Source organism: Bipolaris victoriae (assembly GCF_000527765.1).
Source record: "Bipolaris victoriae FI3 unplaced genomic scaffold scaffold_58, whole genome shotgun sequence".
Lineage (NCBI taxonomy): Eukaryota > Fungi > Ascomycota > Dothideomycetes > Pleosporales > Pleosporaceae > Bipolaris > Bipolaris victoriae.
Genome location: NW_014575334.1, coordinates 94609 through 110339, shown reverse-complemented (window position 1 = coordinate 110339; position 15731 = coordinate 94609). Strand labels below are relative to the sequence as shown.

The 15731-nt window shown below is 50.2% G+C and overlaps 8 protein-coding genes across 8 annotated transcripts; 6 read left to right on the top strand and 2 right to left on the bottom strand.

Moving 5' to 3' along the window:
* Positions 1-389: 389 nt before the first annotated feature.
* Positions 390-1716, top strand: COCVIDRAFT_103027 (hypothetical protein; the record flags this gene model as incomplete). Its single annotated transcript, XM_014699736.1, has 2 exons — positions 390-520; positions 573-1716. The coding sequence occupies 2 exons, from the start codon at positions 390-392 to the stop codon at positions 1714-1716; spliced, it is 1275 nt and encodes a 424-aa protein (XP_014555222.1).
* A 384-nt stretch (positions 1717-2100) lies between these two features.
* Positions 2101-2820, top strand: COCVIDRAFT_38998 (hypothetical protein; the record flags this gene model as incomplete). Its single annotated transcript, XM_014699735.1, has 1 exon — positions 2101-2820. The coding sequence occupies one exon, from the start codon at positions 2101-2103 to the stop codon at positions 2818-2820; it is 720 nt and encodes a 239-aa protein (XP_014555221.1).
* A 506-nt stretch (positions 2821-3326) lies between these two features.
* On the top strand, positions 3327-3683 carry COCVIDRAFT_27843 (hypothetical protein; the record flags this gene model as incomplete). The annotated part of the gene is made up of 1 exon (XM_014699734.1): positions 3327-3683. One exon carries the CDS (start codon positions 3327-3329, stop codon positions 3681-3683), a length of 357 nt encoding a protein of 118 aa, XP_014555220.1.
* A 911-nt stretch (positions 3684-4594) lies between these two features.
* Positions 4595-5554, bottom strand: COCVIDRAFT_79828 (hypothetical protein; the record flags this gene model as incomplete). The annotated part of the gene is made up of 3 exons (XM_014699733.1): positions 4595-5152; positions 5220-5324; positions 5384-5554. Coding segments are annotated over 3 exons (834 nt in total), but the record flags the coding sequence as incomplete, so codon positions are not given.
* Positions 5555-6757: 1203 nt separating this feature from the next.
* Positions 6758-8535, top strand: COCVIDRAFT_38996 (hypothetical protein; the record flags this gene model as incomplete). The annotated part of the gene is made up of 3 exons (XM_014699732.1): positions 6758-6972; positions 7023-7136; positions 7290-8535. The coding sequence occupies 3 exons, from the start codon at positions 6758-6760 to the stop codon at positions 8533-8535; spliced, it is 1575 nt and encodes a 524-aa protein (XP_014555218.1).
* A 598-nt stretch (positions 8536-9133) lies between these two features.
* COCVIDRAFT_102846 (hypothetical protein) lies at positions 9134-10496 on the top strand (the record flags this gene model as incomplete). The annotated part of the gene is made up of 4 exons (XM_014699731.1): positions 9134-9534; positions 9580-10045; positions 10095-10170; positions 10429-10496. 4 exons carry the CDS (start codon positions 9134-9136, stop codon positions 10494-10496), a joined length of 1011 nt encoding a protein of 336 aa, XP_014555217.1.
* A 760-nt stretch (positions 10497-11256) lies between these two features.
* On the bottom strand, positions 11257-12781 carry COCVIDRAFT_38994 (hypothetical protein; the record flags this gene model as incomplete). Its single annotated transcript, XM_014699730.1, has 7 exons — positions 11257-11297; positions 11349-11489; positions 11577-12045; positions 12098-12278; positions 12327-12409; positions 12464-12642; positions 12715-12781. 7 exons carry the CDS (start codon positions 12779-12781, stop codon positions 11257-11259), a joined length of 1161 nt encoding a protein of 386 aa, XP_014555216.1.
* A 1056-nt stretch (positions 12782-13837) lies between these two features.
* Positions 13838-15462, top strand: COCVIDRAFT_27838 (hypothetical protein; the record flags this gene model as incomplete). Its single annotated transcript, XM_014699729.1, has 2 exons — positions 13838-15157; positions 15214-15462. 2 exons carry the CDS (start codon positions 13838-13840, stop codon positions 15460-15462), a joined length of 1569 nt encoding a protein of 522 aa, XP_014555215.1.
* Between the last annotated feature and the right edge of the window lie 269 nt (positions 15463-15731).

Below are 15731 nucleotides of genomic sequence, written 5' to 3'. Positions count from 1 at the left end.
ACTTTCCTGCTGTCATGGTGGTGCGGGGAAGAATGCATTGGATCCGGGCTCTTGCCTAGTCTTGCTGTCTCCTTTTTGAGTTGACCTTTCTTCTTGCTGGACTAAATACGGCGTAATGACGATGTACTTGTACCCTCCATAGTAGGTGGTGAGGAGCGAACTGGTGGGGGTTGAATGAATGAGGAAAGGCCAAGGCCGGGGGAGAGGCAGCGCCGCCCCGCTGGACCCTGAGATTGGGGTTGATTGCTTTCAACTTTTTTTCCCTTGTCACACTCTCTTCCGTCAACCCAAATTGAATCCACACAATCTGCAAATATTCAACCGCTCAGCTCAGTCCATAGCACTACTTTCGCCCGCCTGAGCATAGTTCCATCCCACCAGGCCGTGTTATGAGCACCCAAAGCGCACTCGCGGGCCGTCTGGTCCCGCTGCGGACCAAGGACGAAGTGCGCGCCAGCTTGGAGACACACCCGGTCTATGTAGTCGAGGTGCCGGCCAAGTTTGCCAATTCCATCAAGGAGTGAGAGACTCACTCGCTGTGCATGTGCTCGACTCGTCTACTAACTTTGCAGTGCCGTCCAAGCTGCCCTGCCCGACTTCAGGACGTCCGAGATCTCGCATTTGCGCCGCGTTGTACAGTTCAAGTACCTACCGCCACATCTGCAAAAGGATTTCTATCCGCCGACAAGGCTCCCGAGAGGTGACGAAGATGATCCTGCCTTAGCATTTTTATCTTCCTCTCCTGCATCCTCTCCTGCACAACCAGGCAGTGCCCAGACTGCTGACGAAGCTCTTACTGAACATTTTGATTTAGTTCGCTACTTTTTGCTGTGTCCCACACGCTATCTCAGCCGTGCCGACCTCGTAGCTATCATACGCACATGTCCGCCCTATGACGCAAAGACTGCTCTCCCTCGCATCTTCCATGTGACGGTGCCAGCCCTGGCGCCCATCTCCGCAAATCAGGCCGCACAGTGGAGCAATGCATACTGGCCTATCTCGTACAAAAACACCAATCCCTATGGCCCTCATCCAAGCCTCGTACAACGCAACCAGGACGACATCCAGCCCGGAGTGGGGACCTATCTTGGCTTGGCGAGGGCTGCTGGGGCGCAGATATCTGATGAATGTCTAGGTGAAGAAATCGGTGTTGTCGTTGTCGATCATACCAAGACAAAGCCCGAGATCATTGTTGTCGCTGGTGACTGTCGCTGGAGATCCTTCACTGGCACAGCCGAACCCCACAATGGCACCGGCAATGTCATGGCACACTCTGTTTTGCGTGCCATTGCCATGGTTGCAAAGAAACGACTTCGCGCTGCTGGCACTGATCTCGTATACTTGGACCGCCCACTCTTCTGCGACAGCCCCCTCACCTCAGTCGAGCAAGAATATTTCGAGATCAACAACATCCATTCCAGCGGCTATTTGTGCGTTGACCTAGACATTTACCTGACTCACGAGCCCTGTGTCATGTGCTCAATGGCCATTCTACACTCAAGGTTCAGGCGATGCGTTTTCGCCAAACGTATGCCACACACCGGAGGCATGACGGCAGATAGCCCGGACGACTCATCGACGGCTCCCACCGGTCTGAAGAACGGCCTATTTTGGCGACCAAATGAACTCAACTGGAAGTTCCTGGCTTGGGAGTTCAAGGAGGATGGGGAGCCAGTTCACGGTGCAATGGGCCTAAAAGATACCCTGCATGCTTAGATTCGGATGCTCGTGTGGGACACTATTGGATAATTAGCATTGTCATGGCGCATTGAGTTAGTGTTCTTTCGTCCGGTGGCCATTCGAATATGATTTAGACAAAATATGGAACTAGGGACGGGCTACTTGAACATTGTAATTAGTCGGAATGAAATCCAAGCCTCAGACGCGTGGGGATCCAACATCCATATGTATGAATCCTTGTCGAGCTACCGGTAACCCCGATGAGTCGAGCCGCCTCGAAGGATCGTTCCTGGCTTTACTTCATGAAGACTAGCCAGCTGTAGGGTTATTTAAGCGTCTTTGGCCCCCAAGTATGGCAAGATCTAATATCACAAAGCAAACTACTATTCTGATCAAAGAGACTAGGTCGTAACCAACACCATGCATCTCCGTCCCGCCCAGCCTTCGGACGAGCCAGCCATAGTCTCGCTATGCGCCCGCGCCTTTTACAACGAGGACCTGTTCGGTCGAGTCATGCACCCGCATAGGGATCAATACCCCGAAGACTTGGAAATCTACTGGCGGGCAGTCGTCCGCCGCGACTGGGCAAACCCGCGCAACAGGGTCTTCGTCGTCGTGCGTCGCAGCGAATCCCAACCGCCTCAAAATGGCGACAAAAATGAAGAAGATGAAGTAGTCGGCATGGCAATCTGGCAGCGTCAAGGCGACGACGCAACCGCTCAGAAAATAATACAAGAACACAACGACCCGACCCCTCTCTTCGCACACGTCGCACCCCGCCAAAACCGCGCCGCAGACCCCAGCAAAAAAGACCACCTCGCCAACTCTGCAAAATACACCCAACACTACTGGTCAGGCGTACACTCAGAAAACTGGTACCTCTCCCTCTGCGCCGTGGACCCCGCTCACGCCGGCCGCGGCTACGGGCGCCTGCTCGTACAATGGGGGCTTGAGCGTGCGCGCGAGGAGGGAGTCGATGCGAGTGTTGTTTCGAGCGAGGGGTCGCCGCCGTTTTATCTGCGGTGCGGGTTCGATGAGGTGGTGGGGAACGCGCATGAAGGGGAGGGGAATCCGCTTAAGGTGGATGCGGTGAGGGGTGGGGATATTTTGTTCATGTGGGGGAAGAAGGGGAGGGAGTAGACGGGGTGGGAAGGTTGACGTTTGGGATAGGATGTTTTGATGTGCGTTTACGAGGCTGTTTTGGTAAGATTGGGGGTTATTTCCTGGGTTATTCCCCGTGTAACAGTCGTTTTTCTGTGTAAGGTTAGAGACGGAAATAGAATGTGTATTGTCATCAATGGATCGACAGTAAGCGGCGGCGGAATCTGACCTGGTAGTGCGCTTACGTTCCGCATTCGTCGTGTGATAGTGTAAAGGGAAAGAACAACAAACACCCGGTACGACGGTTCGTGATATGAGTTTCCTTTTTGCTTTTCGTTATGGCAAGTTACTGTATGTGCATTCTGAATAGAGAAAAATGTCATTGAACCGCGTATTCTGGTGCCATGATTGAGGGACTGGACCGTCTATATAAACTTGAGCAAGAAACCAAAAAAAAAGAATCACCAAGCGATAACACAAACACAATCTCCTCACCTCCAATCTTTTACCACCACCAAAAAAACAACCCAACCCAATCATCCACCATGTACCTCACCACCGCCCTCCTCACAACCACCCTCCTCACCACCCTCACCTCGGCAACCATCATCCTGGGCCACGCCAACTACAACGACGGCCACAAAGATACGGCGGTATGGATCCAAGGCCAAGACGCCTGCGCCTACACGTACATGGGCCACGACAGCCCCTGCGCCTACAACGGCGGCAACTTTGTCGCTTCAAACACGTTCCACTACCGCATCGTCAACTGCGACAATGGGCAGCCGTTTACGCTGCAGAATGAGGATGGCTCGAAGAATGCAGAGGCTGTGCTTAATCCGATTGATGACTTGGTGCATTGTCCTGGGGGCTATACGATGGGGCAGACTTGGGTTTTTTAGATGGATGAGTGGAGTGGGGGTGGAAAGGGGAGGGGAGAGATACTGACTTATTCGCTCACTTTGTTTGATCTGATCTTTGGGTAGTTTGGAAAGGGAGAAAGATGGGTAGTACTCAGTCTTTTAACGCTCGTTTCAGTTTTGGCTTTTTTTTTTGTTGTTGCGGCGGTTTGTATAGATGGAGAGGAAAGGCTTGAATTCAAGGTTTCGAGAATATCTGCTAAAGTTCTTGCTGAAGTGCCTTTTGTGTGCTTGGAAATGCGTGAGGTCGTGTTTTTTTTTTGTGATGCGGTCATGTGGTGAAGGGTGGGTATGCTACAACACGATGCCAGGACCGAGAAAAATAGCGGAGACACAGGGATGGTTAAGACAGTAGTACAACCGTGGATCTGGCGGAGCTGCAAGCAGTAGCCAGGATAAGTGGAGTGTATTATCACAGGCGCTACACCTCATCAGTAGTTCATGTGTCGGTGTCATGACAGGATATGCTGGGTTATAATTTATTTGTCTACATTACCATTACATTATTGGCATGTTTACTTTGGCAAGCGAAGTTTGCCAGGGACATATGCTCCTGCATCGGTGCGAGCAGGCTCGTTTTTCACCGTCCACTCGACGTCTTTTCTGATGAACAACTGTTCTGTGCTTCGTTGACTGGACCGCCGTTCCAGATCTACACTCTTGTTGCCCGTCGTTGTATCTTCGTCCACTATCGATAACCGCTCCTCAGCTCGTACTATGTCCTCCCTTTCATGCCTCGATTCTGGAGATATTGAGCCCCCGGTCCGGGTAGTCATCAATACTGACATATCATACACTTCGTGCCGCGCTGACTGCGATGCACTGTGGCAGATCGTGTAGTCGTGGCCGTACCTCCCTGATGACTTGGAATTGTATCCAAATCCTGGTTTGACACCGCTGCCCGTGTCGAAGCTCTGAATGAAAGATTTCAAACAGGGAATGGTGCTGGCAAGAAGCGAGGCGCAGACTTGACATTGCTGGAGCTCCAATGCGCCTACACGGTCTACACCAGGGTTCGCACTGTGCAGTGCCTTTCTCCAAGATAAGAAGAACAGGCTCGTGAGTAGAAGCAGAGGTAGGCGTAGCCCGAAGATGCCGAGGACTTGAAGTTTAAACGATATGGACATTTGGAGATTGCGGATGAGGTAGGTAGGGGTGAGGGCGAGGATAAAGTCGGTTAGGGCGTCTGTGGCAGTGACGAACAGATAGCGACTCTCGATTCCTTCGCATATCTGGGAAGAGGTTCGCGGCGATAGAGTGGTAGCGGGACAACCAATTGAGACGAGGAACGCAGAGGCGATAGTCCAGATGACGACGATGCCGGTGATGAAGACGCAGGTTTTCCAGGCATTTCGCATTTCTCTCGTGAAGAGGCGCTGGACTAGGAGGATGGTGGAGAGCTTGGAAAAGCCGAGGCAGATGTAGACGACTACTTGGTTGCTGGAATATGCCTGTTCAAATTGGATTAGACATATGTAGTTTCGATGTGTCATGCTAGTCAGCAGAAAGAGTGTTTACCCATGCCATGCGCGTATACTGCGCATCGGTCAAGGTCCCAAAGGACTTTGCAAGTCCTGCCGACAACGACAGGAGCAGCAATGAAAATTGAATCAAGTCCGTCACCTAACATCTGCGTCAATTTCACACAAGGCTTATACGCGGAAAAAAAAAAGTAAACTCACCTGTGCAAGCAGCATAGCCGCATCATCCAATCCCAACATGCGCCATTTGATAAATATGCGCGTCAGAAACGTAAGGCTGGTGTATGTGAATGACAGAAACGTGACAATGTACAGCACCCCGCTTTGATCGTCGTCTGTAATGCGAGCCCACCGATAACTGCGATCTACAGGCAGAACTTCCGCCGCTGCCATTGTGAACAAAAGGGTGGAACGCGGGAAGCCCCCGCTGATCAAGTTTCTTCAAAATCACAGAGTGACCACGTGTGTAGAAGAAAGGGGGTACCGGCGACACATGAGTACTATCTTCTTGTTACACAAAGTCCGTCGCACAGCGCTCTGATCCTTCCAATCGCTTCTGCGTCACAGTTACCAGCCTCACACCATGGATGTTGCTGCGGCAGACGCAAAAACGTACATGGGACAATGTGCGGTAGTTGATGGCTGGAATTCAGCCGGCACGCAATTTATCTCGTATCATGCTGCAGCCATGGCAAATACGGGACGGGAGGCGTTCTTCGGGACTTTGCCCTGATAGATCTTTCTATGACTGTGTGTTCCTCACGTTCTAGTGGTGTGCCGCGCAAGGTTAGGATCCCGCTGCTCTGTCGACACACAGACGGGACATGGGTTCGTGGGGGGAAGGACGGACGGACGTTGCATCGCTTGCATCGAAGAACAAGAGTGGCTCTAACCGCTCGCCCCGGCCCGCACCCCTGCCGAAGCCTTTACTTTACAGCTACCCATGCTCCATTCCGTACGAAGTGGTACAGCACGCTAGATCCTGCCGAATCCTCTTTGCTCGGACCTTTGCACCTTCACGGCAATCCACGACCGGTTGGATTTGCGGCACGGCGGACGTCTTGGGACAAATGGGCGAATCAGAACTTGCACCTGCACAACGGCCTGACGACCCGAGGGAGAACTGGATCCACTCGTTTGTAGATTTGCTGTGCATTGATCGTCCGTCGTTGCATCCCCAGGATGTGCAGCAGTCCAACGCGACCTCGACCCTTCGCTAACGCGGCTCGAACGTGGTGGTTTGACATGTCGTCCTGCTTAGAACGACCTACCTAAACGCGAAAGGGCCGAAAGAACTAAGCGCATCGATGGGAAATAGCCGGTGATAAATGGGGTATTATGTGCGTTTGCAACAGAAGACATGGGAAATGCGGTTTTTACGCAATTTTTTAATCATACGATTAATATCTCTTCATCGCTGCTAGTAAGGGTTTGGCGAGATTGTTCTTCCTTGGGGGGAGGTTTTATTCGACTTTTAGCCACGCCACACCCGGTACGCCTTACCATCCCGCACAGTGCTTATTATCTGGATCTTTACATTCGTTTTCTTTTTGTGCTCGTTTCTGTTGGTCAATCATGTCGGAAACAAAGGCTGTCGAGGCGGTAGTCTCGTTTCCCGCCGACAGCGAACTCCAGCAAGATGGTGTCATTTCGGAGAAGAAAGGTACGGTTGGCGACCAAAAGGACATGTACCGCATGGGAAAGCAGCAGGAACTGCGACGAAACTTCCGCTTCGTGTCCATTTTCGGATACTCCATGGTCCTCATGGCAACATGGGAAACCGTCTTGACGTACGTAAGGGGTTCGTACAGTTGGTTTTGTGTGGTCTGACATTTTCCAGTACTCTGATCATCCCCCTGACCAACGGTGGCACCGGTGGCGCCATCGTCATGTTCCTCGTCACAGCAGTATGCATGGGATTTGTGATTGTGTCCATGGCTGAAATGGCTTCAATGTGAGTAAAATGCTCTTTTACTGGTTCTCGCGCAAGCAGTTCAAGCACATTGTTGCATAGTCCCTGCGTAGATCTGGTTCTACAAAAAGGAAGGCGACAAGGCATGAAAATGCGCCACCACGGTTACTATGGCAGTCACTGACATGCGAAAAGGGCACCTACCTCTGGTGGTCAGTACCATTGGGTCTCGGAATTCGCTCCCCGAAAACATCAAAAATTTCTCAGTTATGTTGTCGGTTGGCTGTGCGTCTTGGGTTGGCAGACGGGTATCGCATCCATTGCCTACCTAGCTGGTGGCCAGATCCAAGGCCTCGTCATTCTCAACAACCCCGACTACATTCCTGAAAGATGGCACGGCACTCTACTCGTAATCGCCGTCGCCACATTCTCCATCATCTTCAACACTCTGCTAGCCCGCAAGCTTCCCCTCGTCGAAGGCATCGTCCTAGTCCTCCATATCTTCGGTTTCTTCGCCGTCTTCATTACCATGTGGGTGTTGGGGCCACGCAGCTCGGCCAAAGAAGTATTTGGAGGCTTTCAGGACAATGCTGGATGGGGTAATGTAGGGCTGTCCGTGCTGGTTGGTCAGTTGACACCCATCTTCGCCCTGCTGGGTGCAGACGCGGCGACGCACATGTCCGAGGAGCTGAAAGACGCTTCCTACACGCTTCCTCGCGCCATGATTGCCACAGCAGTTGTAAACAGCATCCTCGGTTTCCTCATGCTCATCACCTTTTGCTTCTGCCTCGGCGACGTGAGCACCGTTCTCAGCACCCCAACCGGCCAACCCCATATCCAGGTTCTATACAACGCAACGAAATCGATCCCAGGAGCCACCGTCCTCGCATCTATTACCACCATCATGGCCGTCTTTGGCTGCGTCAACAACGTCGCTACGTGCTCGCGCCAGCTCTTCGCTTTTGCCCGCGACAACGGTGTCCCCTTTAGCGCCTTCTTCTCCCGCGTCCAGCCCGGATGGGACATTCCTCTCAACAGTGTCTTCATGTCCTTTCTCATCGCCTGTCTGCTTTCTCTAATCAACATTGGCAGCTCCGTTGCCTTCAACTCCATCGCCTCACTGGGCACATGCGCGCTGCTATCATCCTACATCATCAGCATTTCGTGCATGTTCATCAAGAGGTGGAACAACGAGCCACTGATTCCCTGCAAATTCTCTCTCGGACGTGCTGGTATCTGGATCAACGGCATCTCTATCGTGTATCTATGCATCGCCCTTGTGTTTGTCTTCTTCCCTACTTTCCCTCACCCAACAGCTGCGCTCATGAACTGGAACATCTTGATCTATGGCGTCGTTGTCATCTTTTCGTTCATCTACTTTGCTGTCAAGGGGCGCAAGGTATATGTTGGGCCTGTTGAGTATCTCAACAAGGATTTGTAGATGGTATGTTGGGAAAATTGGTAGTGGCCATTGGGTTGGGTCTCTTATAAAAGTTGAATGATTGGAAACGCTAGTTTAAATTTCCATATAATCTGCCATATACCAGAGCTGCAAAGTATGAATACATTAGCGTGAGATTCAAGATGAGCTCAATTCTAGCATGCTTCGGTTTTTTCCCTGTGGCGGTGCCGCATTCGGTATCCTCAGTTGCTGTTGGAAGGGAATAGAACAACTAGCGATTCATGGTAGAAATTGTAATGAAGATGGCCTCATTGCAAGACAGACCTCACAACTTTACCCAACACAACTCCCATGTCTTTTGCTGCGCAGTGTAGTTTACAAGATCAATATGTCACTGGATACTATTATTGATGATTCGTATTCGTCTGGCTGCTGAAGAGCGCCCAGCGTTCCTTGCCCCGCTATGTCCGGTCAGCGTCCGGTGAGCGGTTTGGGGTGCACTGCCTCCACAGACTGCCTCTACCTCCCAGCTGATCACGACTACATCATCAACTGCTAAAAAAACACCGTGAGACAGTCTCGCATCGTTGTTACCTGCCATATCAGCCAGAGAGAAAGATCACTCCCAGTCATCGTCATGGAAGCTGGCGCTGCGATCGTCAGTTTCGTAGGCCTAGCAGGCACTGTTGCGCAAGGCCTGAAGTTCCTGCATGACTTCACGACCAACATGAAGGACTGCCCAAAGGATATTCGCGAGATGAAGATCGACCTTGAGTTAGTAGAAGCCCTGATCATGCAAGTAATTCGACAATGCAACGAGCGAGATAAGCGACTTTCTGAAAGTGCAGCATTGGCACGCGCAATTGTTCGTGCCCAGGAAAGCGTCGAAGATCTCGACAAGGAGCTGGCTGCATATCGTGTGAATGGAAAACGTAAGCGATTCAAGTTTGCAACCAAGATCAGTCAAACGCAAAAGCTCAGGGCAAGTTTGGATAGGACCAGGACCATCATGTTCGAGTTCAAGAGTCAGCTGCAAAGGTAGGCTATAAGAAAACACTCTTGACGGTCACTGACACCAAATAGCGATCTGTTATATGACATCCGTGACATGAATCAAGAGGTTCTCAAATCAGTAGAGAAGACAAGCAAAAATCTAGAAACCTATGACAGAAACTTTCACAAGGTCAAGCAAGAATTCAAGGTCCAAACAGAAACCATGAACGATTCCGATAGCAGAGAAGAGGCTTCAGTTCAGCTAGCAAACGACATTTCATCTAGAGGTCTTGAAGACATCAAAACTATCGCCAAGGAACCCGAACACATTAAGGAATTGTTGACGGAAACAAGGATCTCATCTTCACCGGCTTCATTACAATCAACGCCTGTATTGTCCCGCGAAGCCAGTGATTTCTCCGTCATGAGCTCATCCCAGGAAACGACAGCCAGCAGCATATCGAGCTCGCAAAGTATTTCACCGTCCGTACGCCAGAATACTCGAAAAGCGGACATGGCCTCAAAACACCCCCTTCTCCAGTTCAAAGATAATCAGGTAAGATCAAGTGCCCATGCGCTTCTGCCCGTCTGATATCTCTGTGCAGTTCCAATTCTTAGTTGCCATCATTTTCACCCAGCGTACCAACCACCAACATCTCGCTTGCCAACGCGCCTCAGAATGTCTTGCAGCATATCCAACGCCCGAAGCACTTTCGCAAGCATCACCTAAATGTCTAAGTCAATACTTCATCAAACTTGGTTTATACAATTCCAAGCCACTCCAGTTAATCACGCTGGCCAAAGCATATATTAAAGATCCACCAAAACAATGCAGATTGCGCTCGAAACCTAAGTGTCCTCCATCTGAGATTTCGCATTTGCCGCAAATTGGGGTGGCATCGATTAATGCTTGGTTGGTATATTGCTGTGAGAGGGTAGATGTAGTGACTAAAGATACGACATTGTTGGAGTATATGGAGTATCTGAAGAAAGAGGCGGGAGGGTGATAATTGCCGATAGATATTGCGCTTCTAGATGTGCATCGAGGTGCGGCAAGCAACTACAGTTTCGACTTTAATATCACTTTTTTGAGGTGAAGAGGTTAATGGACAGAGAGGGGGGTGTGATGAATTACACCTCTAGCTTCGTGATAGCAATGGCGATGCTGGAATATATGGACATTGCTGCAATATCACGGTACCTATTTCTTTTTTTTCGTGACGCAGTGGTACTTTGTTACTTAAGGGGGAGAGGTTAGCTGCAATGTCGCATCAGTATGTAGAATCTAAAGCAGAACAATATGCATAGAACACGTGTGGTCAGGACATGTCGCCGTCCAATGAGATCGGTACTCTCGACCCGTCCCGGGAAGCAAGCATTCCAGTCATGCAGTCTAATGAGCTGAGGCTTAGCCGGCAATATCTTACAGCTAGGCTGCTTTGGGCACCATGCTCTACCCGTCTTTTTTTGGACTATTCTGATAGGTGGACTAAGAGTAGGCACGGAAACGTGTTAGTAGTTTACACCATTAGTGTAATCTCGGCATGGATGTTGAATTGCTTTGTTAAAGCAAGAATCATCTTCCATCAATTCCCCGTTTGCATTCTTTGATGTTGAAGATATTTTCCGAGAGCTACCAAATACATTTTTTGATGCAACATAGTCACATTGTTCGCCAGTGACATTCTTACCTGATTCCTTGATGCTTCCGTGTCCGACTATTTATGCTAATATGTAGTCCATAATTTACATCCGAATTTTCTTTCCTTAAAAGATCGCCGTACCATTGACATGAGAGCTGACTCCACCTGTAGAATGGTTAATAAAAAGGATTCAAGATGATGCAAGATACGACATACCAGGACAATTCGCGGGCGCGGAAGAAAAGAAGAAAAACCATCTCCCCTTCTCCCGACACGTCTGGGCCAACTTCTCCAGATCCAGCATCTCACCCAATGGCATACCCCAAAGTGCGAGTATATGCTCGTGAAGATAGTATTCTAAACCCGCGTTAGCTTCCAAGATACAACGAGGAAAAAAACACGCTCTCATGCAATGCCAAGAGCGGTGTAAATCTCAAACCATACCTTCATGCGTAGGCCACGCCTCAAAGGCCGGCGCATCACCCGCAACAGTCGCAAAGTAGCAATCATGCAGCCAATCCAAAATCTTCTCTTCCTGGCTCAATCCCGCAAATGTGTGTCCATCTGCCCCTGCCTTCCCGGCATCATGGGGCACCGCAGCTTTGACTCGCTCTTCATCGGTCTTTCCGTCATATGCTTCTTTCCAGCCGCTTCGAACGAAAAGCATGTCTCCGGGTTTGATGTCGCCGCCTTGAGCTGCGGGCCGGATGTCGATGCCCTGGTCCTTTCCGCACTGGTAGAGATCTTCGAAGGAGATGGGGTGGTAGTCGTAGGGGTCATAGATGATTCCTTTTTTGTGGGCGTAGCTTCTGTAGTCGAGGAGGACGCCGCGGCCAGCGATGCCATGGTTAGCCCAATGGTGAATTGAGCATTTGTGGTTGGCGTGCGGGCCGGCGATGTCGCTGCCTTTTGTCTGGGGTAATTGTTAGCCAGGATTGATGTGAGAAGAGAAGAAGGAGACGGACGCCGTTGTAGAAGGTGCCGCTTGCTATGTGGGCGAAATGGCGGAAGCCGTCCCATTGCGTGCCACTTTGAGTGTTCAGGTTGTACAGATCATCATAAACGATTCCTTCGAGTACAGTCTTGACTTCGTGCTTGAAGGGTTCACGGCCAAATGCCGGCACATTAGGGACATTGAGAGGTAGGCTGCTTTTATCAACATGGAACCATTAGGGTGTGCTGGGTGGTCTTTACTTCACAGGCACTATTTCTCCAGACTTGATCTCTTTAGCTGCGGCAGCTACGCGGGTCGGCGTAAGAAGGTTTAGGCGTCCAATCTGTCACGGATTAGCGTGGTGTTGTTGTTGTATTGACGGTGGAAGCTACTATACGTAGTCGTTGTCACCCCAGACCCAAGCGGCTCCTTTGGGGGCGCCAGGAATCTCTGGGAGTTCATTACGCGTAGGAAATTTGGTGCTATCCGGATCCCACGGAATGGTCGTGGCGGTTTTTTCCATGGTTAATAAATCTTTGATCTGAGTCAGGCGCTGGCTGGCGGTGTTCTTGGGATCTATGGTGTTTGCTGACGCACCGACAGTCTTTTGTTGGTCAATATTCGGATTGTTTCAAGTCTATAGCACACAGACTCTTTTCACGATATACAAGAAATAGCTGCCACGACTACGTGCGTCCCGATGTCTACCCCGCATTATTTCTGCGCTGGGTGGGTTTGCGCCGAGGCTTCTGTGCCGTCCGTATCCATCGGCTACTGTGAACCCACTCTTCTCGTCAAGGGAAATTCATCGAAAAACATCTCGTCCTGCTCTTCCAGCCCCAGCTCCGTGGCATTTGCCTTCAACGGGCCATCGCTGCTCGTAATAAGCAAATGCTCGGAATTGGGAGATGACTTTGTCATTGCAGCGGAGAATTAGAGATTGGTGGCGTAGTATGCGGCGGCACAGCCGGTTAATTGCTCTAGCCACGTGTGTCCATCTGATCCCGTGTGCACCCTTGGCAAAAAGCTTATTGCAGTCAAGAGAGTCTTGTATGTGTATGGCAGTCTTATTTTCGACATCAACACGTCGGACGTTGGTTTAAGTTAAGAACCTAAGAACGCGAACTGTGGGTACTAAAGTAGTATTAATAGACAGTTAGTAATCCTCGCAGCGGGTAAACAGTAATCACGTCTTCGCTACCAATTGTTAGTGCGGCCGGACGGGTCGGCAGGTAGCACAAGTCATCTCACTTGTCAGAGTGTATCTGCTCATAAGCCACTGTCCCGAGACTCTTTGTTCACTTGCCGGTCGCTACTCCATGGCCTACTATCGTCCCGGCCGCTTGCACCATGCGTCCATCGCACGTAGCACTGACACCATCATCTCCGTCTCGTCGACAAGCAAGCCCGTTCTCGTTTCTTAAAGATCCGGCCTGATCCGCTGCGGATTCCCCACGGATCACGAATACATCCAGTCCATATTGATTTAGCCGGTCGGTGTTGGTGTCTGATAGCATCATCATTGGCCATGCTACTAGCGTCGTATCCCTACCCCTAGTGAGTCCGACAAAACCTAATACTCCTTGATCCTAGCCCACCGCCTTGTTGGAGGGAAAACTTCTGTCCGTATCGCCCGTTCTTCCGTGTCAGCAAGGTCTGTGCTGGTAAGTCGATAGACATAAATCGACTACCCCACACCGATGACCCCAGATTGACCCCATCTCCACCTTACTTTACTCCTTCGTTTCTTTCTAGCAATCCTTCTAGCGCCATGGCTTCCGCTATTGAGAAGTCAGAGGCCGCCGATCATACCTCCAAGGTTTCCATGGACGGTATCGTTGCTTACGAGGAAGGCAAGGCCCAACTATCTGGGGAAACTGTTGTCTGCACCGATGAAGATAACAAGCGCATCCTGTGGAAGACAGATATCTGGATGCTGTCTCTCCTTTGTATGGTGTACTTCCTCCAGTCCGCCGACAAGGGAATCATTGGCTTGACGGCTGTTTATGGACTCAAGACCGACGCGCATCTCGAAGGAAACGATTACTCCAACATTGGAAACATTGGTTACTACGCACAACTCGGGGTGCAGCCTTTGGCAGCATGGGTCCTGGTCAAGCTTCGATATCGCCATGTCTTGCCAGTCATCATTGTATGCTGGGGCATCTCAGTCGCTGGTGGCCTTGCAGCATCAAAGAACTACGGTGGACTCATGGCATCTCGATTCTTCCTCGGCGCATTCGAAGCGGCAGTCGTTCCTCTCTTCTCGATGATCACAATCGCCTTTTACAGGCGTTCTGAGCAGCCTTTCAGGGTTGCATGCTGGTATAGTTGTTATGGGCTTAGCACTCTGATCAGTGCTCCTATCGTCTATGGGTTTGGTCGCATCCATTCTCATCACCTATATCGCTATCAGATCGTCTATCTCTTCTTTGGACTGCTGACTATTTGCATCGGCTTGATCACTTACTGGTGGGCTCACGACAGTCCTGGAGAAGCCCGTTTCCTCTCGCCTGAAGACCGCCTGAAGGCTATTGAACGACTCAAGGCAAACCAACAGGGTATCATCTCGCATAAGTTCAACTGGTCCCACGTCTTTGAGGCTTGGACAGAGCCCAAGTACTGGCTATACATGATCATGGTCATCTCCGTCAACGCTGGTGCTGCCGTGTCGTCCGTCTTTGGCGCCATCATTCTCCAAAACTTGGCTGGTTTCACGCCAGACGAAGCTGTTTTGCTCAACATGCCGTTCGGTGCACTTCAGTTTATCTCTATCCTTCTTGCTTCATACCTGGCATACCGTTTCAAGCGCAAATCTCCATTCCTACTTATCCTTGTTACTATCGTCATTGTCGGCGTCTCTCTACTTGTTGCTCTTCCAAAAGAGAAGAAAAATAAAGGAGGACTTCTCGCTGGCTACTACCTGATTGCATTTGTTTATGCCATCAATCCTTTGCTCATTTCCTGGATGGGAGCAAACTGTGCCGGACAAACCAAGAAGGCCGTTTATTATACTTCTTTCAACGCTGGAAACGCCGTTGGTAATATAATTACCCCATATATTTTCGATAAGAAGTTCGCTCCACAATACGTAAGTCAGCCATATATATCTTACATACGAGTGGCACTTTATTGACAATCATCTAGCACAATGCTCTCAAAGGTATTCTCGCGATTTGGTGCATCCTCTGGGGCGTCGTGATTCTGCAAATTTTTGTCATCACGTGGATGCAGAAGAAGAAGTGTGACGATCGCGAGGCAGCTGGTCTTCCGCGGAACCCTGTCGATTATTCCATGAGCGGACACCAACAAGCGACTGACGCTGATGTGCACGGCGAGAACGGTCTCCAGGACATGACGGACAGGGAGAATATCTACTTTCAGTACTTGCTGTGATCAAAACCGCAGGTTCATGTTTATGTTCTACATTTCTTGAAGGAAAATTGACCTTTTCACAATGGCATGATTAGAATTTTAGTGCTGATGGAAAGACGGATGCCACGCTGGAATATGTGGGGACACCAGCTTATGCTTATGTCAGCTCTGTAGTAGCCAAAAACAGCGAATACAGCTGTTCACATGCGAAGTTAATCAGCTTCTATCAACATCATCCTTAATACTGCAGTTCTTCAATACCTCTGGATGTAGTCGTGTTCGAACTCACT